General features: G+C 39.6%; 1 protein-coding gene across 1 annotated transcript in view; it reads right to left on the reverse strand.

The window, feature by feature from the left end:
- The window catches only part of CFTR (CF transmembrane conductance regulator), a 91,392-nt gene that overhangs the window by 64,872 nt on the left and 4,868 nt on the right, over positions 1-21,652 (reverse strand). Inside the window, exons 2-7 of the mRNA XM_064446816.1 lie at positions 13,304-13,414; positions 11,898-12,009; positions 5,001-5,216; positions 4,002-4,091; positions 2,445-2,608; positions 1,844-1,969 (exon numbers count right to left, since the gene is read on the reverse strand). Coding sequence (XP_064302886.1) covers positions 1,844-1,969; positions 2,445-2,608; positions 4,002-4,091; positions 5,001-5,216; positions 11,898-12,009; positions 13,304-13,414 — 819 coding nt within the window. The remainder of the gene's footprint in view (positions 1-1,843; positions 1,970-2,444; positions 2,609-4,001; positions 4,092-5,000; positions 5,217-11,897; positions 12,010-13,303; positions 13,415-21,652) is intronic.

Here is a 21,652-nt window from a genome sequence, read left to right on the forward strand (position 1 = left end):
TACTTCCCCGAATACACTGCATAGCCCATAGGACTGCAGGCATGTTTATTAAGAGACCTGTTATGAACAGTTATTATCAGTACAGAGACTTCAGAGGGCACACAGGAGATAGCCCATATTGGTCCCTCTGAAGTGTCACAGTTCCCTGGGGGAGTTTGCCTGGGGCAGTGTTACCCCTGCAGGATGGCCAACCCTGCCAGCTCAAGTCTACCAGAGTAAGGGCACAGGTTTATCTAGTTCATTAGAGTTGATTAAACTGGGTTGCATCAGAAAATGCCAGCAAGTAGAAACAGTTTGGTAATGACTGAGTTATAATGTACTGTTGCTAAAATACAGGCATGGCTTCACACACAAGGTCTCGTTTCCTACCAGCTTAACAAGCCAACTGATTGGAAGGCCCTGCAGAGCTGGCTCAGCAAGCAAAATTCAATTGAAAATGACATTCCTGGGTTGACCTGCTCTGGTGATGTCTTCACCAAGTGACCCGTTGGATCACTCAAAAAAATATGGTATTTTGATGCAGAGACATAGAAGAGAGATACTTTCATCTTGCAGTACACTGCTAGCATTCTTGTCTTTTAAAAATTCATGCATAATATAATAAATATTTCATTCCAGCATTACAAACTCACTATAAATTATTTTAGAAAATATAGATCATAAAATGACAGTCCTTTTTCCAGGTTTCTGTGACCACATTGTGGACTAAAATTTATTTCATTCATTTCTACAGGATTTGCTCACAAGATGTGGTCTCAAATTTCCTAAAAGCAATGCATGTGACTAGTGACACCAGGGGAATCCTAACCTGGTTCCATCTTTGAACTGAAACTCCCGGCCTGGATTCAGACTGAGTTTTCTCTGATTGTTTACAGTCAATCATTGCAAATTTAAGATCTTCCTTATTCTGAAGCTAAAGAACACTTCACTTTCCCTGGATTGTCTTCAGAACGCAGCTGAACAATAAGGTGTTTGTGTAATAATATCATTTCATCTCTTTTATTTACATGATAATATGACACTTACATTTCTTTTATTTTCTTTTATTTTCCCAAACACACACCTGGCACAGAATTTTAATTCTCTATAAAGGACTAAACAAACACACGGGACAGCTTTAGTGCAGCACCATCCATCAATCAATATGTCACTTCTCCCTTCCCCCAGGACTGCCTGCTGGTAACGAAGACCTTCTCATAGCTCTCAGCTAACTAGGTTGGCTCTTTTACCTCATTTCTGCTTCAGCTCTGGTAGTTCCAGTTCAATCTCAACATTAATTGAAGAGATAAGCATTATAAAGGCTATCTACAGACAATAAATGTTAATGCAATCGTGCAGGATGAATACATGATGCTGCGGTACTTTAATCCTTTCGCAGATTGCATGTAACGTTTAAAACCAGCTTTATTGCATTTCTCAGAGAGTGGCTGCAGAGCACTCATACCCTTTCCTCCACTGCAGAATAGGAAAGTCTGTAAAGCCTTAAGTAACCACCATCACAAAAGGGCTTTTTATTGTAAGATGAGGATAGGGTTGGCCAGAAACAAACACAGATGCCACAATTGTTTTACCTGTGCAGGCTAACCACTGAAATATCATTATAACAAATGAGGAAGCAAATAAATAAATAAATAAAAACCCCTCACCTCCATAGTGAACTTGACAAAATGGGAAAAAAACCCAAGCTGCAGTGTGGGAATGTATGGTTAGTTTATGGAGGATTAATATCTGTGTGCTTTACTTCTTAACTAACAAGACCACAGATTGTCTTCAGAGCCGCCTAATTTTTTTATTTTTTTTCCTGAGCTTATAAAAGATTTGACTAACAAATGAGAACACTTACTCACGGATGCTTTCAATCATTTTTTCCATTGCATCTTCCCAACAATAGGCTTTAACTGACTGTATGTTTTCAATTATTTCTGAGGTGAGGACAAGTCTCTCATTGATCTTTCCTGCCCTCTTATTCCTACAAAGTAAAAAGGCAGTAGGTCAATCTTTGTCTTTTTCATCCTGTACAGTTAGTTTGTTACCAGTTACATCTAATGAAAACACTTTCCCTATATGCCTATGCTTAAAATTATTATTTTAACAGAATTATTATGAAGAATGTGAAAGGAATTATTAGAAATCTAGTATTTTTTTTTAATAAGGAGAAAATAAAAACTCTAAAAAGGACAGATTGAGTCACTAACAAGGAGTTTTGTTTCTACAAAGCATTGTCACTATTTACTGCACATTAGACCTTTCATTTTGTTAAGTTTAGACAGCCGCTGCTAAATAAGTAAAGGCTTGTCCATGACTTTCCTGACACAGACAACACTCTTTGGACTTTTTTTCTTTAATAATGTCATAACTAGAGACTTTTAATCAAGTGGTATAAACTTCTTAAACCAAGGTGTTTCAGGAAAATATATTGAAATATTTTAAAACAGTCTCATCACCTGTATTTCATCATCATTTGTCCCAGCCAGGCTTGGAAAAAGGCCAGGACTATTAGAAAAGCAAGTCCAGAAAATGCAGAAGCTTCTAACATATCCCAGAGCAGTCCCATCAGCAGTGCCACTTGTAAAGGTGCAATCCATACAAAATGAGCCAGAGCAAGACCCTGTGGAGGCCCACAGCAGAAAATAATAATACAAGTTACAGATGTGCTCTGAAAGCTACACAAAAAGGAAGAAGTCATTAAAGTGACACATTGAAAAATGTAATGAAGAATGGTACAAATATTTCCAGTAGTAAAACGAGTTTATAAAGGAGGATCTGTGATCCTGAGCACATAGCATTCTGGGTGTTAATTATGACAGTGCAGCAATACATATACATTCCACACTTAAACTTTGATTCTTGTAAGGCAAAGTTCAGTCTGCACTTGTCTCTTCGCTATGTATATATGCATAAGGAAAAATACCCGCTTTGTAAAAGTAAACAGAATTTGCCATCAATGCTGGCTTTTTCAGCCACTGCAAGATGAGAAAAATACACAGAAGGATCTTCTGAGAGTGATTTAATGCAATATAGGAGGCAAATATTACTTTGGTGAAGAGATGACTGTTGTGTGAATACAACTAAACCAAAACAGATTGCTGGCTACTTCAGTCATGTTCCTTCACATTGGGGAGACCTTGGACTGAATCCTGTGATCAGGCTGCGCAGGGGTCTGTGTTACTGCAGCTACACTGCTGCAACGACAGGGCACTTGTCCTAGCTTGTTCAGCACTAGCTGACATGGCTTTATACAGTAATATAGTGCTTAAAGTAAATACACCCTACAGTTCCAGCCATGTGTCCACAGTCCCTCTGACCTTGCTTCTTTTACAGGAAGCAATCCTTGTGCTACCAATGGGCCAATTAAATAAGCCTGCTGAACAGAAGTTCATAGAATTTCCAGTCCCCAAAGCCATTAGCAGGGGTTTACCTCTGTGTCTTTCATTAAAGAGAAGTTTTACAGGAGACTCTGGAAGTATTGTCTAAGACGGATGTGTTGGGAATGATTCCTAATAACATCTTACATCAACACTTAGAGTTTTCGAAGAGTGAGTGGGTAACAGCAGCAACAGGATGCTGAACATCATTGATTGTCCAATGGCAGGAACAGATTGGATCACCGTAGTAAAAAGGTATGGTGGTCAGGAAAAGAGGATGGAAGGACTGAAGCAGCAAGTTCTGACCTCTGTGAAACCAAGTGCATAACCCAGAGATTTCCTGGCAGGTTCTCAAGGGACAGTAGAACAAGCATGTTTTTATGGTACACCTGGTTTTTAGCTTTCCTCTACTAATCAGCATAGGAGATAAAGGATGCCATAAGTATCAGAACAAGTATTTCCATGACCGCGTGCCAACATATTTTCTTAAGGTAGTAATTCATTTTATATCTACAATGAGTACTCAGTACAGTCCATCATTTATGCTCCTTCCTTCCTTAATATGTCATGAACAGCTTGAAGTATTGCATTTGTATTTGATGGATCAACAAGTGGATTAAACAACCAATGACGTACCTCATCAAATTTGTTCAGATTGTTGGAAAGAAGACTGACCAATTGTCCAGTACTTATTTTATCTAGAACTCTGCTTGACAGTTTTAAGATCTGTAAAAGAAAGCAAAACCATAGAAAAACGGCCATGTAACTCATCCCCATAAAACAGAACAAATAAAGATAAAAATAATAGGCAACGGTACAGTAGTATAAATAACAATTCACTTATCTGCTTATGTTACAGAGAAAGTCTCATTAAACTTGTTATTCATGTCACTTCAATTTCATACAGCCATTAAATCGCTTTACAAATATTGATTTATCGACTTAGTCCTTGCTTTCTCTTGCATATTTTATGTATATAGATATATATGCAAATGCAAGTGTTAATTAAGCATGCACGCTGCGTGCTGCTGTGCATCCTCAAAAATCTCCTGCTGGGCCTATCTTGACAAACATTTTTGAAAAATGTCTTCACAGTGAGCTTTATACTAGATTAACTAACATGTTTGTTTAAATTAGCTGCTTTTGGCATTGGTAAAACACCTTTTTTAATCTTTGGATTTGTGAACATGCGATGCACCAGTATCTGTTGTTCTTCATGCTATAGAGATCTCTCAGAGTATCATTCAAACTCAATCCCTTCTATGTTATATTTATTGTTTAAATCTTCACCCCTAATCCTCTTCTGAAAATATTCTTTGACCACCAGCATATGTTATTCTTCCTTTGCAATACACGTGCAGAACAGGAGCACAGTGGTAGAACAATTAAGGCATCTCACTGCATATCGAGCGAGTCTGAACTCACACAGAGGCTGACTTCAGTCAAACCACCTGTAGAACAGTATTTAATTCTTTGGACTTAGGAAATGGAGGGCTGTCAGAAACTGACATTAGCCACATTTTTCATACTTTGTGTACCTTGACTAACAAAACTATCAATCTTTCAACAAACTGGCCTAAAAGTTATGTAGGCTACAGACAGAGGTTTTGCTTCGAGTGTAAATGAAACAATTACCTTCTTATAAATCAAGCTGAACATAGCTATCCTCATTTGCATTCCTATATGATGAAGACCAAATATAGCAGGGTGTATGAGTAGTGTTCTCACAAGGAAGAGAAGGCACAAGCCAATGGCCAGGTAGTAGGCTATGGATCTTTCACTGGAGTTGTCCGGATCATAAGAAGCTATTATTCTTCCCAGCAGAAGGGGTTGCACAGATTTGGTGACTTCCTGCAGATGGAAACGAGAGAAAAATACTTTTGGTCAGTAGTTTGTTCGTTTTTTTCAAAAGGGTTAACATTTTAATTTCAAGTCTTACCAACTGAGATTTATAGCTTCATTTCTTAAATGAGGAAGCCGGGTCTGTTTGCTGTGCAAACCACAGGAAGTTGCAGTGATTGCACAGAACAGTCAACTCACTGCTCTCTCAATCTGTGATTAGCAAACCTAGTTTGTAAATTTTGTTTTATTGTTTTCTACTGGTGACAGCTGAGATTAGCGTCCACATTTGCTTTGCAGAGCTGTAATGGATTAGCCACATCATATGGCTGAATCCAGTTTAGCAGGCTGGATCTCTGCTTTGGCCCCTAGGGAACAACTCTCACTGCACTTTTACTGGACTTACAGGACACAGGAAGACTCAGAGCTCCTGAAATGAACTCCAACAGAGCAACACAGTGAGGATATAGCTAAAACATAAAGTAAATGGAAATAGCAACAGAATAAAAGTATAAACCATTTGGATCGTCCTACCCAACAGTTCTAGACATGGAATCCATTTTTGTACCAAATTTTTGTACCTCCATTTTTGTAACAAAAACAGGATTAAAGAGCGTAAATGGTAGGGGAAGCAAGTTTAATAAACATCCCAGAGAGAAACCAGTCCCTTCTATGTTGGCAGCCCTAGCACTTCCCATCCCGGGATGAGCAATATGGTAGAGAACCAGAGTAGAAGAGGAAAAAGAGGGGGTATCAAACAGCTAAATTGCAAGGCATCCGAATGAACTGCTATAGCCCTGACTTTACCTTAGCCTGCTATTACATTTGTCCTCAGCCTCCTTTTCTTTTGTAATTAAACCCCACTAGCGTTATCTCACCTTTGCCTTCCATTTCCCTCCTAAAACTTCATCCTTTTCCATCTCTGCCTCTTGCCCCTTCTTTCCTTCCCCAATAACTGCAAAAATCAGTTTCTGTGCTGTGGTCTAACAATTTGCTTCATCTTCTGCATGAGCTTCTGAAGGGTATGAAGCGTGTATGTGCCCCTTTGCTTCACTGCCGTATTCAGTGTAAAAATACTTAGTGCTAAGAACTTTTATGTCTGTCTCCTTAGCCTTCTTTCTGTGTGTCTCAGCAGAAAGCATCTGGTACTTCAAAACCAGCACAAAACTATTGAATTCTTTTTTTGTACAGATGTGTTAAATTCCACCAAAAAGTCATTAGTACTGCCTGCATGTTGAAAATGACACAGACCACCATACAGAACTGAACTAGTGAAGTTCAGCTGTTATTAATGCTTTACAGTGATAACAGATTGGGAAAATCCCCTTTAAGTTTTTTTCTTTCTCCTTTGGCTGCCTTTAGGTCTCTTATACAAGAGCAATCCCAAGTAATTCTACAACCTGTACTGTAACCCCTTTTGAAAGTCACTGTTGGTGGAGCTGATATTCTGACATTCATCATTCACTTTTTCCACAGAAGTGATGAAATTTTACATCTCAACTAGCATACCTGTGCTACGCACTATATTTCCCAAATCAAAAACCACTCTGTCCCAACACAAATGCTGTAAACCTGGAGGCAGCTTTGACAAAGACTTCAGTGTTATTACTGGCAAAGGGAGGAGTGTTTATTAAAACACACATGACCCAAGGCAGCTGTGCTTAGACCATATGCACCCTGAAGTGGCAAACCAAAACTCCCCAAAACTCACAAAATACAGAACAGTCACCTCTCAAGGGCAAAGTGGTGCTTTCATGCTCTCAAAGATTCCAAGATAAGCTTTTATAGATAGGCTTAAATTAGCAAGGGGTTTTTTGTATTATTTAGTCTTATTCAAAATGCCACACTCTGCTGCTGTGTTTGTTGTGACTATAAATGTATTGCATACATGCCTAGCCCGCTCAAAAAAGGGTGATTTACGGACTAAAGGTAGAATAATGGCTGGCAATAAGCCAAATCATTTGTTATCTCATGGGGCATACAAATCCACTGGTTTACAGTGGAGATTTATCAGCTTACTTACCAAAGATATTATTATGTAGTCCACATACAAATGAAAGCAGAACTACTTGCTTTTCATTTTTCCTCTTGTAGCCTCAGAATTACCCACTGATATAAACATGGATAAATAAACTGATTAGAATGACCTGCCTAAAAAAAAGGAATGGAATTTGTGCACCTAACAGAAAATCCAGTTTTCAAGAGTCATGGTTTTTTTTTCTCCTGTCCTTGCTCTTCCCACTGCTTTCATCATAGGCCATTGAGAAACTCAGAAACACCCCCCTCACAGAAACCTTAATTAAAAGAGCAAAGATCTGAAGAGACATGAGAGTATGACACAGGATACCATGCTAATCTGACCTGGTATGGCTATTCTCACGCAATGAGAATTTTATGTTATGTGTATCCCCCCCATATGCTCAATCACTCTGCATGTGAGGACAATTATGCACATCTCTGTTTTGGCATATGCCCAAGAAGTGCTTCAGGACGTTCATATCTCTCCCTGCCTCCCCACTCACACCCGTGACCTATATGCGAGAACTTCAGGAAATCCTCATTAGGGTCCTTAGGGACATGATACTAAAACCATTTCTAAGTTAACATTAGCAGCTGCTGTGCTGAGTGGAAATATACATTTCATGGGATGAATATAAGAGAAAACACATAAGTAGAATCAAACTGATTGTCACAGCAAAGTACCCAATTTGTTAGCCAGTGTTGTGCTAAAAAGCCAGATTTTTGTTTCACCGCCATACCACCTTTTCTTTAAAATGCAAGACACATCTGCTGATGAGGTGAAGCGTGGAAGCTGTTTCAAACAGCAGGGGAGCAGATATATTAAGTGCAGTAACTCAACAAGCCTAACACTACACTATTTATGAGGGAGAGTCATAGTACTCTAGGGGGCCAGAGCGCAAGTGTCCACCCTGCAATAACATCATTACCTACGGCGCGTGAGGGGAAAGGGGGAGATGGAAAAACTACTAGACCTAATGAGAGCAAAGCTGTGATGCCAGTTGCAACGACAACTGCACAAGCAGCAGGGATGTCAGCAGAGTTTAAACCACACTCCAAGAAAGGTGCCGTGAAAACAGCTTGGTGATTAGACAAGAGAAGAGCTGAAAGGAAGGTGAAGTTCAAAAGAACACACAACTTGGTTGCACCTATGCCAATACGGCACAACATCCTGTCCCCATTCAAATTAATGGCAAAGCTCCCATTAATTTCCGTGAGCAGGGCCTGAAAAGAACACCAGCCGCTTTAGCAGCAAGTTTTTCCTCTTGCAGCTTTCAATAAGATGGAGACTAATGATAATGGAATCAAGAATCTAAACTAATCTTTAATCTTTCCATGCTCATTGCGAAAGGTGCAGATTTTGTTTCTTATGTGCTGAATTGCACGTATCTGTGATTTCTTAAAGAAATGTAAAAAAAAGGTAAAAACCCAAACAAAGAATATGACTCCAAAATCCTACAGTCCTGTTCTGTCCTCCCCTGGTCTAAAATTGTACTCTGTTAAAAAAAAGTCTGCACGGAGAAGTCAAACCTGCACAGTTCCACACGTGCATGCCCTCGCACACCTCACTTGCCTCTACTCTGGCGAAGGAAGTTATCCTCAAAACTGCCCACAGGAGCCCTCAGACACTGCTTAACTTTTAGCAGGAATGCTTTACTGCAGCAGTTTCAGCTGGCAGACTCTGCAGGAACACATATTCTAGTGTATGGTAGGCTAAACCTGTAGAACTACTGGGGTTTTTTAAAATACAAACCTGACATGAATAAGGAGTTGCTGGCTCGGTGAGGAAAAAGGTTGAAAAATTAAAGGCAGTAATGAGATGGCAGAAGCAAGTAAGACAGAATTGTGTAGGAATCCACAAAGTAGAGGGTCTTGTACCAGAGAAGTCAACAAACAAGGTGAAGAAGTATAGAGAGAAGGGTTATTACCCAGCCCCGTAGATACCAAGAGGCCCTGTTAACTGCCCTACCTGGAGAAAGGCGAACAATTGACTCATCAACTTCCATTCTAGGCATGTTGCCTCCCACCAGCCCTGCACAACAGTCAAACAGCACAGGATTTGACAGAGAAAAGCCCTCCGGAGTGAGCACAGAGAGCACCATAACCACCATCTCCCTTCCTTTCTCCTTGTGCAGCCCCTGTGTAGCAGAGGGAAGCACGGCACTTGTCTTCGAACCAGACCTGCAGCAGTGGTAACTTCAGACTGAGGCGAAAGGCAGTGAGAGGAGACCCAAGGCTCTTCACTAATGAAAAGAACCCAACAAGTTAGAGACTTAACTGGGAGAGAACCAAGCTGGCTTGGGAGCTAATTTCTTGATTCCCCTATTTTAATCAGGATTTGTGTACACACGCGTATGAGTGTATCTATCCATGAGAAAGAAGCAATAAAATTAAATGTAAAGAACTTTTTCACTCTAGGTTTTATTTTTATAATCAAGCTTGGTGCTGAGAAATTTCAGAGTTGTTCTTTATGAGGTACATCCAGGAAACAGTCTAAATGGGATTGCAAAAAATTAAGGCCTATAGATGTTATCTTCAATTCATGAAGCAGCATGACAGACAGGTACATCCTAAATTCTTTTATAGACTAGAAATGAATTCTGTGAATGCTGCATTTTCAAGGAAGCAATTTACATTTTCTTTAGAGAATTTCTTCCCTTTTCTTTAGAGCATTTTAATATGTGGCTTTCTGATTCTAGTACTGATACTTATTTCCCCTGGACATGGTGTTACAAGAGAAAGCTGCCAGTTTTTCCATAATTCTTAGGGGAAAATCCAATCTGAAGTGAAATTGTAGTCCATTATTGCTTACCCAAATCAAATTAACAGTGATCTAAACCAGAACATTTGCATTTGCATCGTTAGCAGTCCAAATTAATACACTTATGAATATTTTACAGAAATTTCATCCCAGGACCCCAAATAAATTTATCTATTTTGTAATCTGCAAGATTAACCTGTCTTTCATGCAGCCGCCTTAACAAGAGGGACTCCATGGAAGTCTGTTGAGGTGGAACCATTCCAGCATAAAACTAGCAGAAGTCAAGCTCCAAGTTTGGTGCTTAGCTTGAAAAACATTCTTTGACCTGAAACACTGCCTGATGCATTAAAACTTTTCAGCCTTAAAAAGTTCCCTTTTAATGCTGAAAAATCTGCATGTAGTAAAAGGCTTGTGTTTTAATTTTCAGGATGTTCTTATTTATGTGTTCCAACCATTTTATACAAAGCTGTCAAAACTTGAAGTTACAGGTGCTGGTGTGATTTCACCTAGCATACATCTGGCATGGCTGCCATAGAGCATATTATGATCTTTCTTCATCTACCTACTACAAGATCTACCTGGCTTGAAATTTCCCTGCTACAGAGGAGTCAGTAGCAAGTTCGTGGGCATGATTACAACTCCAAACTACTCTCCCCTCCTGCCTGGGAGAGAGGTTGTTCTAATGCACATGGAAGTTTGCTTTTCTATAACTCTGCTATTCTCTTAGAATCATTCCTTGGGACATTCGATAGAAAGAATTAAAAATAACTTTGGTTTTATAGCAAGCAACGTGAGCTTCAGAGAATATTTGTGAGCTATTTTCCACAAATTCTCCTTCCACTCTTCTTCTGCCCAATCCATGATCTCAAAAGTACAGCTGAAGTAGATCACATTCAACACTAATGCCAGTGGAATTAATTCCTTTCTGTATCAGCCTTCTGTATCAAAATAAAAAACTGACCTAGAGATCCATCTCACATCTGAAAACACTGAGTACATCTGACCACTTTGGGCCATTTGGGCTACTATAGCTGCAGTTTCTGATATCACAGCATTTTGAACAGAGAAGCATGGAGTTTAGTATCTCACTTTGACTAGTAAATTGAAGAAATGTGAAAATAACATGGATTTAATGTGCACATTAGTTAACAGCAATTAGCAGATTTACAGTCTGGCTATCCAACACACCTAGTGAGACATCATTAATAATGAACTATTTTCACAGCTCCTTACCCCAGCGATAGGATTGTCAAACAGGTGACATTTGGTAAGTCAGGGTAATCCTAACTAATATGTTGGAAAGGTGATAAACAAAATCAGTTCAGACTTTCACATCAAGTTCCTGATCGCACACTTTGGAGCACTAACAGCACCAAGATCCAAGCATAATTTACATGGGTTTTTATGCAGAATTGTTTTACCACGAATGAAGACAGCTCGTTTATTGCAAGCATAAACCTGAATAAAGCATTTAACTATGAAGCTGACTGATAGTCACTCTGACAAAATTGATCAAATCATGTGAAATTGCACTGTCATTTGGTTTAATGTAAGGGTAGAAAATTCTTTAGAAACTGCTTTCAAAATGTAACATGAGAAAACAATTACTTTAGTTCAGCAGTGTTACAAAAATTCAGGTGCTCTACCTGTATTTGGAGAAGTATATGCCAGCACCGAACACCACACACATTTCACAATTATTAATATGTATGTTTTAAAGATATTGATACATTATCAGAAAATACTTTTTTGTTTTATTAAGGTCTCTGAGTATCTCTATTTGTCATCTTCAAAAGCAACACACAGCAAAATCTGTTGCTGTTCACAGGATTCTGTATTAATTTAGCAACCCCTAAGACCTGTATCTATTTACGGAACACTAAAAGTTTACTGAAGAGAAGAAGAAATCTTACCGCTAAATATAATATTATTCCATAGAACATAAATTTCCAGAAAAAGCATCGCCGAAGAGCATTAATAAGTTTGGGTTTTTTCTTTGAAGTTGCCAGCTCTCTGTCCCACTCTCTGAAAAGGAACCGAAAAACAAGACCATTAAGTTGTGTGAGCAAATACAGGGGTCTATGGCTCCGACATACTTCAATTCACTCAAGTATATCCAAGGAGATTTAGCTAAGGTGACTAATGAAAGAAAGCTTTGCGGAGACCCCAAAGGCCTGGCCTTCATTGACTTGATAGATCAATAAAAGTTCAAACCTAGTTCAGCCACATATTTGGCAGTTTTAAATACTCAGCCATACATCACCCCACAGGGAATTAATTCATGAAAAGGTCACATTGTGTGTTTTAAAGAAACCTGCTGTACTTAAGACCAAAGCACAAATAACAGGCAAATAAATGTTTTGGATTTCTTCCAGTCTGCAAAAAAGAAACACTAACAAAGCATCAAAAATGTGACTTTTCTACTGCCCAGCATTATTTTTAATCTGTGTTGCTGGGACAATAATTTTCTATTCGATAATAAATTGCTGATCAGAAGCAATGCTATATACAGAAAGCATATGTTTAGTCAAAATTCAACTCACAGATTAAAGCACTCCTACAAGTTTCCTCAGCTAGCTCTTTTCTCCATTTTTCAACAGAATATTAAAGAACCAGAATATTCCATCTATAAACTATCAAAATGAATTAAGCATACCGATGTTCTCAATACCTTCCACCAGTTTTGAATACATACGTTACACTGCACTTAAGTTTAACTGGACTGGCACAACAGCGCACACATGAGGTGTCCCAGTACCCCAGGGAAAGCTATTCCAGAGGCCGGGGAAGAGGGACCAGGTTTAGGTGTTTGTACCTGTAAGAGTTAGTCCCAAGTGCAGCAGTTTCTGAATTAGGACCTGCTGAAACAGGGTAGAGAAGAGAGGAAGCCTAAATGAGGAAAGTGAGGGCATGATTTCTGCAGGAGCAATTAAAGTCTTTCAACAGTGGTATCAAAGGAAATTAAGAATGTTATTTTGTTGAAGAAAAAAATAAAACAATGTTTTACACGGATGTTTTGGGAAGAAAGAGCAGAAGAATGGGGAACTAACACTGAAATGGTGAGTCTAGCCTCACTAGTCAACGGACAGATGTCACAGGTACCTCTTCATAGTAATTTAGAGAATCTAGGGGATACATCTGCACCAGGGATCCCAGTCAGCCCCAAAGGACAACTGTGGCTGAATGAGGACACACCTGAGCCAGTCAATGGGTGCAACCAGCTCACACCCAATGCTATTTAAACATTATATCCAACAGCTTTTTAATGAAAATCACAGTGTGATTCCTGAAACAGAGTTATTGCATGGATCTTCCATACCTTTCTAGTTTTTCAGAAAGATTATCAGCAGAGTCCGCAGAAGGGATTTGATAAATATCTGACAGCTCCAACTGTCGTCTGTAACCTTTTTTCAAAATTGGTTTTGTCCATCTAAGCAGAAAAAAAAATAAAAATCACCAGTTTCTGAGGTTAATTCTGGAGTTCCATTGTCTCGCCCTGAATATTTTGCCCACTGCACCCAAGTGCGTCTATTTGCACATGCACACACATACACACACGCCCACACATACAATCTGACATAATACAGTGCAGCTCTGCGTTATATATTTATAAAACTATATTGACAAACATAACAGTAAAAGAATAATTACGAACTGTTGCATTTTATCAGTTTTGGGGTGAGATCATGCCCCAAACTTCCTATTCAGTCAGTAGCAGACAAACAGGGGAATGAGACCTTTGTTCCATATTTCCAAATATGTGCTATGTCCATATAAATTAATAATAAATCAGAACTAGAGTAAATTGGATGCATAAGTTTCATTCCTGCAAGACAGAAAATCTTCATATAGCTTGAGTGTTCCTTTGACAGCTTACATTGCAGTATGCACTTAACAACACATGAGATCTTTCACAGGACTCCTCATAAGATCTTCATTACATCCATCATATGTAAACATTTTCCATTTCTTTTTTCAAATTTACAGGGCATGCTGAATTAAACCAAAGCAGGAAAAAAACTCTAGAATAGCTGCTCTGTAGAGAAAAATCTTCATAAGCCATTACTAATTTTATTGAACAATTTGGTTCCTGAAAGGCCTACAAATCCCCGAGTGTCAACTTGTACCAAATTTTGCAGCAGGTTCTGTTTGCAAATCTTTTTGAAAGCACACAACTAAACCAAAACATAAACAAGCAACCGTAAGAACTAGTAGTCTGAAACTATCTTCTGAGTTTCTGCTTTACTGCCATTGTTAAAAAATATTTCCTTAAAAAAAAAAACCTGCCTGCAAAAGAAGTAGCTTGTGGTTGATTGCTGTGATATTTCTATATGTAAACACAGCTTGTAAAAAAAACCCACGTGATTTATGATTATGATAAAAGTTATGATCTGCAAAGCCTCAATCATTTCAGAATTTTTTGTTTTAAATTCTCTTTATAGACAACAATTAACAAAATTGCAAAAGAAATGCAATAACGTTTCCCATGGTCACTTAGAAAATACAAACAGCTTACTGGAGATGCTTACCCATATGCCTGTAAGAACATGTATCATATACACAAAGCAATCCAAATTCCCAACTGTAGCCTCTGATGGAGCAAAGAGGTTGATACAAAGGTAAAAGAACATGATTAGACACTACATGTGTGCAAAAAGACCTTAGCACAACAGTCAAACCCTATTTGCGTGCATCTGCGTGCACACACACGCGCACCCTAACATTTACTTTAACGAAGTTATGAATCGTATGAGACACCAGTCTATAATCCCCGTAATTCAGTAAAGCACAAAGATATTTCCCAAGCGAACAGTTATATCACAACCACTGCAAAAAGAATGTGTTGTAAGAAATTAGAAGATTATCCTTCATTTCTGCAATCATATTATGGTTTCAGACGAGTCATATGGGCTTCATCTCAGTCTTTGACACCACCATAGCTGAGAAATAACACACAATTCGTGGTACGTTACAGCAAGGGAGCTAGGAGAGTCCACTTTGGAGAGTCGTTAGTAAAACATCCATAAACTTTACTACTACTGGAAATGGGGGTCAATGTTTTCAGGGAGGTAAGACACATTAGAAAAAAATCTTCTGGATTTAAAGTAATACTGTAATGTGAAAGTCTTTCATGGCCACTGCAAATGATAAATCAGGTACTGATTTGTATTTTGCCAGCTTCTGATGGCAGAAAGGACCAATTGCCACTGGCTTTGCACCCATTTTGTGGAGAAGTGGCTAATCCCTGTCCTTCAGTAACAGAAACTCTCATGGACTGGCTTCACTGAAAGTTCTGTATGCGCAGATATTTTGACAAAGATAAAATGAATACAAGTTACGGGATACTAAACCACTGCTGCAGCTAATGCAAGTAAGCGACAGTACTTCCTAAGCAACCTCTTTAATTCCAAATACTGTAGCTAAGTAATAACCTTCCTGAGCCCCTTAATAATGCTTTGAGACAGCAATAAGCAATTCCCAACTTGTCTTGACAAAAAATAAACACTTTACGGTTTCAGGCCTTGTATGTTTTGGGAAAACATTTTTTATTGCACTGTTTCCCTCCACACATTTAATTTTATTTATACTTTTGATTAGCACCTACCCTGGCATTTTGCCACTGCCTGAAGTAACAAAACGTGACTGCATTTAGAAAGCAAGCAGAGCAGCTGTTTCATCATTTGGGGAAGGCAGCATGCTTAGCGGATCTCCTGCACTCCTAGGAATGTCTCTTGTTCTGCTTGGTGCTTAACCGGGTACCCTTATCAGTGCCACGTAAATTATGTGGTCCCTAAACCACCCTACTCTCCCAGGTCAACAAGCCTGACACAGACTTAGCACAGTCCGTGTCCTCATACCTCTGCTCATTGGGGTAGCTGCAACTATGGTAGATTAATTCCTCCAGCTGGCTAAAGGAGCCGTGCTGACACCTTCCCCTGGGAACCTCCTAGTCTGCAGCCAGGTTCCTACCGCAGGCTGCTGGCAGGGCTTGCACGGAGATGTTCATCTCCCAGCTGCCCTTGCCTTGCTCGGAAGTCCCACCCTAACTAGATCTGGCCAACTTGCGAGCCGTGCCAAGTGGCTTCGGGTTGGAGTGATAATCATAGGAGGAGTTGGCCTGTCACGTGCTGTTTGTCTCAAGGCAGATTTTCAACAGCTGCTTGGGTTGTGCTGTCAAGAACTGTGGGAGACAGTATATTTTTTATGAAAAGGAATATACTAGGCCTAGAACACATAAATACCTCCAGATTCCAATAGCATCCAATCCACCATTATGCTCTGGATTCTTTGCAAAGCTTTAAAATGCAAAATGGCTACAAATTCATTTTAACTGGCAATATAATCTGTAGTTATCAATGATTCTTTATCACCAGGTAACGCAGGTGAGTCAGAGTTTGTCAATGAACACGGCTCTTCCAATTTTTGTCTTAACAGAAAAATTATTTGCCAGTGTTAATTCTGAGGTCTTTCTGCTCATGTTTGCTGAGAACAAGAAATTCCTTTTGAAAGGAAGAGAGCAAGAAGGAAGGGAAACAGATTGGCTTTATAGCATTACACTAGCAAATGCCACCGGATTACTGGCTGGCATTTAATGAACTCTTTCACAGAGAAACCTGTAGTGCTGTCAGAGTTTTGCCACTAACTAGGAATGTTATTATGGGTACACACACATGAAACCCAGCAGGGGACAAGTTTCAAGGGTGTACTGTAAGAAAGAAGGAAAACAAGTTCCACCTCTACTATCGATTGCCTGTAGCAAAAAATACCTCATGAGCTTGATATGTAAATATCATACACATAACATACTGTTTTAACCTTTCTTTTGGTAGATTTCTAATGACCATTTCTTTGTCATTCACTTTAGCTCTTCATCTATCTTATCTATGCTTTATCTATCTTATCTAATCCTTAGATTTCTTACTACAGCTATTTCTTTCTCCACCATGTTCAGCCTCATCCCACTCAAGCAAATTGTACTGATAGGACAGATGTCTTTGGCTTTCCAGAGAGTATTAACACAGACTGTTAACTTGTCAATAGGATTTGACTCTCCCTTAAGGCTGCTTTGCATGTCACTGAAGACAGAAAGAGCCTCCGTGTTGCTAAGCTAACTGCCCGGATCTTCCAATCCTGGGAGCAGGGATTCCCTGGCTCCACCAGACCCCCTCGGTCAAGAAGCCCAGGGCGTTGGGACAGTGACAGAGCAGCAGGGCTGGGCGATCCAAGGCCTGCAAAGCAGAATGGCTCTCCTGCAAGGGTCCCTGGTCAGGCTGGTACCACCTCAACAGGTGTCCTGTGCACAACACAGCAATATCTACTGAGCAGCACGAAGGTGACCATGGCTTCACCTTCTTCTTAAGAAAGCATTGATACCGGTGCACAGTACAGTTAGGAATCATGCCTGCAGTTCCTAAAGAACTGGACCTAAATTTTGATGGAGGCAGAGCAAGAAAAGCGCCTCTGGCTTTATCTTATCCCTTCTTTTAACAGTTAAGGGGAGTGGGGGGTGGGAAATATAACCAAGCCATTATTATGACGCTTTGGAGCTTAAGTTTTACAAGGTGTTTGTAGAACCACGAATTGCTACCAGCTGCAGGAAAAGACTGAGGTACCATGTAGATCTCAGACATTCTCGAGAAGTCAAACCAGATGGGAGTCTCTGAGAGGCACTGCACTCCCACTGTCTCTCAAAAGATATCCATCACACCGGCAGCAGAAAAAATTGCAAATTGTTGCTTACTTTGCAGTGGAGATGGCAGCTGTACCACACTCGAAACATCTTTCTCCAGAAGAGTGCCTGCACCACCAGACATCTTCTCTGAGCACCCCACTATGCAGCCGTAAAGGGTGCACCTAGCTCTGCAGGGTCACCTTGCTAACAGACGGGACAAGTCAGCGTGCCCATAGCACACAGCTGCCAGGCACCACAGCCTAATTCCTGTGCCTTGGTTACCCTCAACAGAGTAAGGTTGCAGGTATTTTGTTTCAAATGGTAACCTGCTGAAACGGCATGTTGTATATCCTGAAAACTATATTAAATCTTTAGCATTTTCCCTTTAAAAACAAGCAGATGTAACACTTTGAGCTTAATATTTACAAAAAATTATTGCAGGGCTTCAAAAATGGAAAGTAACTGCAGACCCTACCCATTTCTGTGTTGTTTTTCTTTTTCCCAGATCGCTAAAATTAAGATTTAAATTTCTTCACTAATAAACAATTCTTCACCATGAGGTATTATTTGACAGAGAAAATATTCAGCTGCAATATCATTGATTTTTCCACTAGCTGTGAGCAGCACCATTTTAAGAATAACCAATGTTCTGCTGAAACGCCAGGATTTCAATAGCAAATCTTAATTAGGATAACTCCACAGAAATTCTTGGGGAAGGCTTGCATTTTTATGCTCCTATTTTGTAAAGTGACTCTTATTCAGATTATTATCTAATCTCTAAATCTGTCTTGAGATTCAGATTTTTAGCAGAAATGAAATACTTTTTTCCTTACAGTTAGTAAGATGGTCAAAGATTTCAGCCTGCAGAACTACTGAGAGCTATTTTTGAGGAAAAAATGAAGTACATTAGGGGGTACAAAGATATTTAAGTAGTGTTAAATGCAAGGATAGAATACATTCTGTCAATTCTTTAGATACCGAAGTGTAATATATATGCCACAATTTTTTTAACAAAGTCATCAAAAGAACACAGTGGTGATGATGTGCTACGAGCAGGGTTTGCAGGGCTGTTTCAGCATATACCTACAGTGAGACTGGTGAGGACACAATGTTTCTTCACCCTCAGTCTTTTCCTCAGTTATATATCCCATAGCAAGAATAAGATAAACAGATTTCTTTCACCTAGTCCTTTGAAAGACACTTAAAATGGACAAGGAACACGGCAGAAAGTTTGCACCAGCAAAGTTGTGCAATTCATGACTGAATTGCATTTGAAAAGCTCTCAGATGTGTCACTGAGGTGATACCAACAAATTTCACCCAATTTAGCACTCCACTGTCTTAGCCACGCATGTATAGATACATTTCATAACAAATTAGCAAAAAATTGCACATCAGGTGCAATGGCCCTTTCCAAATCTGTAATTTGTTCCAACCTCAGTGACTGATATGTGATCAGGTATAAACACCTTCGAAACCGGTGAACAGACTTGTGGCAGTTTGAACAGGGGAAGAAGAGGAAGGTGCGAAGTTTTTGGGTTTTTTAATTTAAATACCAAGTATCAAAATGTAAATCGCCACGACAACCATACGGAATTAATCCTGAATTATGTATTGCTTCTCCTACTACTTGGTTTTTGCCATCTTCTCTGTATCCTGGTATCTTCAGCCTGACCCTTGTAAGTTCATGAGAAAATGTCTCCTATCTTCTGATTTCCAAAATGATCTTGGGCTTTGAGCAAAGCAACACTGGGTTTTTTTAATTTCTGTTTTCTTTGTGTTTGTTACCTCCAGAGAAATAACAGCATCCCAGATTTTATAGATTAACCTTAAACTGAGTTAAGTTGAAACAAGTTAAAGTGAAATATCAGATTGTCTCCAACACAATAAAGGTTTATATCCTTTATTTTAAAAGTTGAAAAAAGTTTATAAAAAGACAAATACCAACATTAAAACATAGGATTGTACCTGAAACCAAGTACCTTTACCAGCTGTCACTTAGGATTTTCTCCTAAGGCACAACCTTGCCTATGGGGTCAAGGTATTGGCATTGCAGCAGGCCACCCAAGTGCTGCCTTTCAGGATCGATCCCCTCTCCCACCTACCGACTCCTGAAGGAAGGATGCTTAACCATATCTGACAAGCAGAAGGGTTCTGGGGTCAAGGGAAAAACAATGTAATTTCAAAATATGTCTTAAAAGCCTATCTATTCTCTCCTGATTTTGGGAGTTTCATGACAATGTAGCCTTGGTTTAGCTACTTGCTGACTGTGAAAATGCTCATGAGCAAAAGGATCTGCACATGAGACGAGTGATATGTAAACACAGCCTGCCAGTTCTTGCTCGTCTCACCCAGGGATACGCCCTCTCTCATGGAAGGCAGATGAATTCCATCTACAAGTTTACATTGCAAAAATTTTGTAGTGTGTATCACTAAAGCCTGTACATACGCTAGAGTTTAACCTTTGATGTATTTATTTTTGAGGACAATGTGACACTTTATTATAGATGTTAGGTTGCCACCATCCTGCCCCACAACCACTGGACCTAAATACGTATGCTGCAGCGCAGGGGGTGAAGAAAAAAACAAAAGCAATCAAGATAATGGCAACCTGTAGAACCCTCCTGCAATAAGTCACACTATTCTCACCAGTTTGAAAATTAGCATGTTCAAAAATTTAGATATTCAGAGACTGAGACACTTTTGTCGGAAAGAGGTGATAACCGTTCGCTGTAGAAATACTCTGAAACAACTTTGTCATACCAGAAAATACCCTTGTGCGATTGAAGTCCTGGGCAGGAGATCTCAGGTAATCTGTCTGACTCCACCACATGCTCCCAGGACAAATCACAATCTTTGTATTCCCCACTTTCTTCTCTACAGAACTAATAAGGAAACTTCTTTCTAGCCCATCCTTTGTGCTATCTACTTAGAATTTAAGAAACAGACTTCCTTATCAAATATTTTCCAGTGCCTAGTACAGTAGACTTCAAATTTCTGTTAAGGATTGTAGAAGCCTCTATAATACAGATAATAAACTACTTTCCATGCCATTGCCTACAGTATTAAAACAGAATTCAAGGATTATTTTTTATCCCACTAAAATCAAATAAGCATGGAGAATAAAAAGGTACAGACAGGTCTGCAAATCTTTCAAATGCTTGATCATTTCATTTTGAATAGCAAGATGGCAAGTATTCCTCCTGCAGGAGGAAAAGAAGCTTCACATATATTTCAGAAACTCAGATGAAACTTGCTACAGGGAATTGTGCTTTAGAGGTATAAAGCAGCCAGAGAAGGGCACTGTGCTACGCAGGGTTTGCGCTTCCAGTCGTTAGACTAAAGAGCGTCTGTCCAGGCTGAGCTGAGGACACAATTTAGCCTTATTATTAGAGAAGGGATTCCTGTGGCTGACATTATTTCAGAGTAGGAGACTCAGCATCCTTTCTCCAGTTCACTTCGAGTTTCATATTTTACCTTAATAGAAGTCAAATTTTCAAAAGGAGTCCAAAACTTGCACACACATTTTGAGCCATCTGGGGGCTGACTTTCAGAAGTACTGAAAGCTTGCTGTTTCAAACAGGTTTGAAGGGCTGGCATACCAGCGGGTCTCCAAGGTCCACTTGTGGCAATAGACAAAAGACCAGGCAGCCTCATGGGGCCAGAACCTGTGCTGCGGATGCCTCTGTGCCTGATTATCACTAGCAGCCAGGATTTATGATTGCCTGGGATCAGTGAAAGGCAGGTCCTCAGGACTAGACCCATAAAGGACCTTAGGAATAAACAGTAAGAAATTTGCCTTATGTAAGTGCCTAAGCCAGCTGTTGGTGTGACTGACAGCCATGAGAAGGTGGACTGAATTGCACAGGGTGATGGCACAATGTACACAGAATCTCCCTACTGAGAGAGGAAAGATGAGCAAGATGCTACAGCTAGGTATTGATAGGGGATGCTCCAGTTACATGTTGGATATGACGATTTGTAGACACCTGCCCTC

Source organism: Phalacrocorax carbo, chromosome 1 (assembly GCF_963921805.1).
Source record: "Phalacrocorax carbo chromosome 1, bPhaCar2.1, whole genome shotgun sequence".
Taxonomy (NCBI): domain Eukaryota; kingdom Metazoa; phylum Chordata; class Aves; order Suliformes; family Phalacrocoracidae; genus Phalacrocorax; species Phalacrocorax carbo.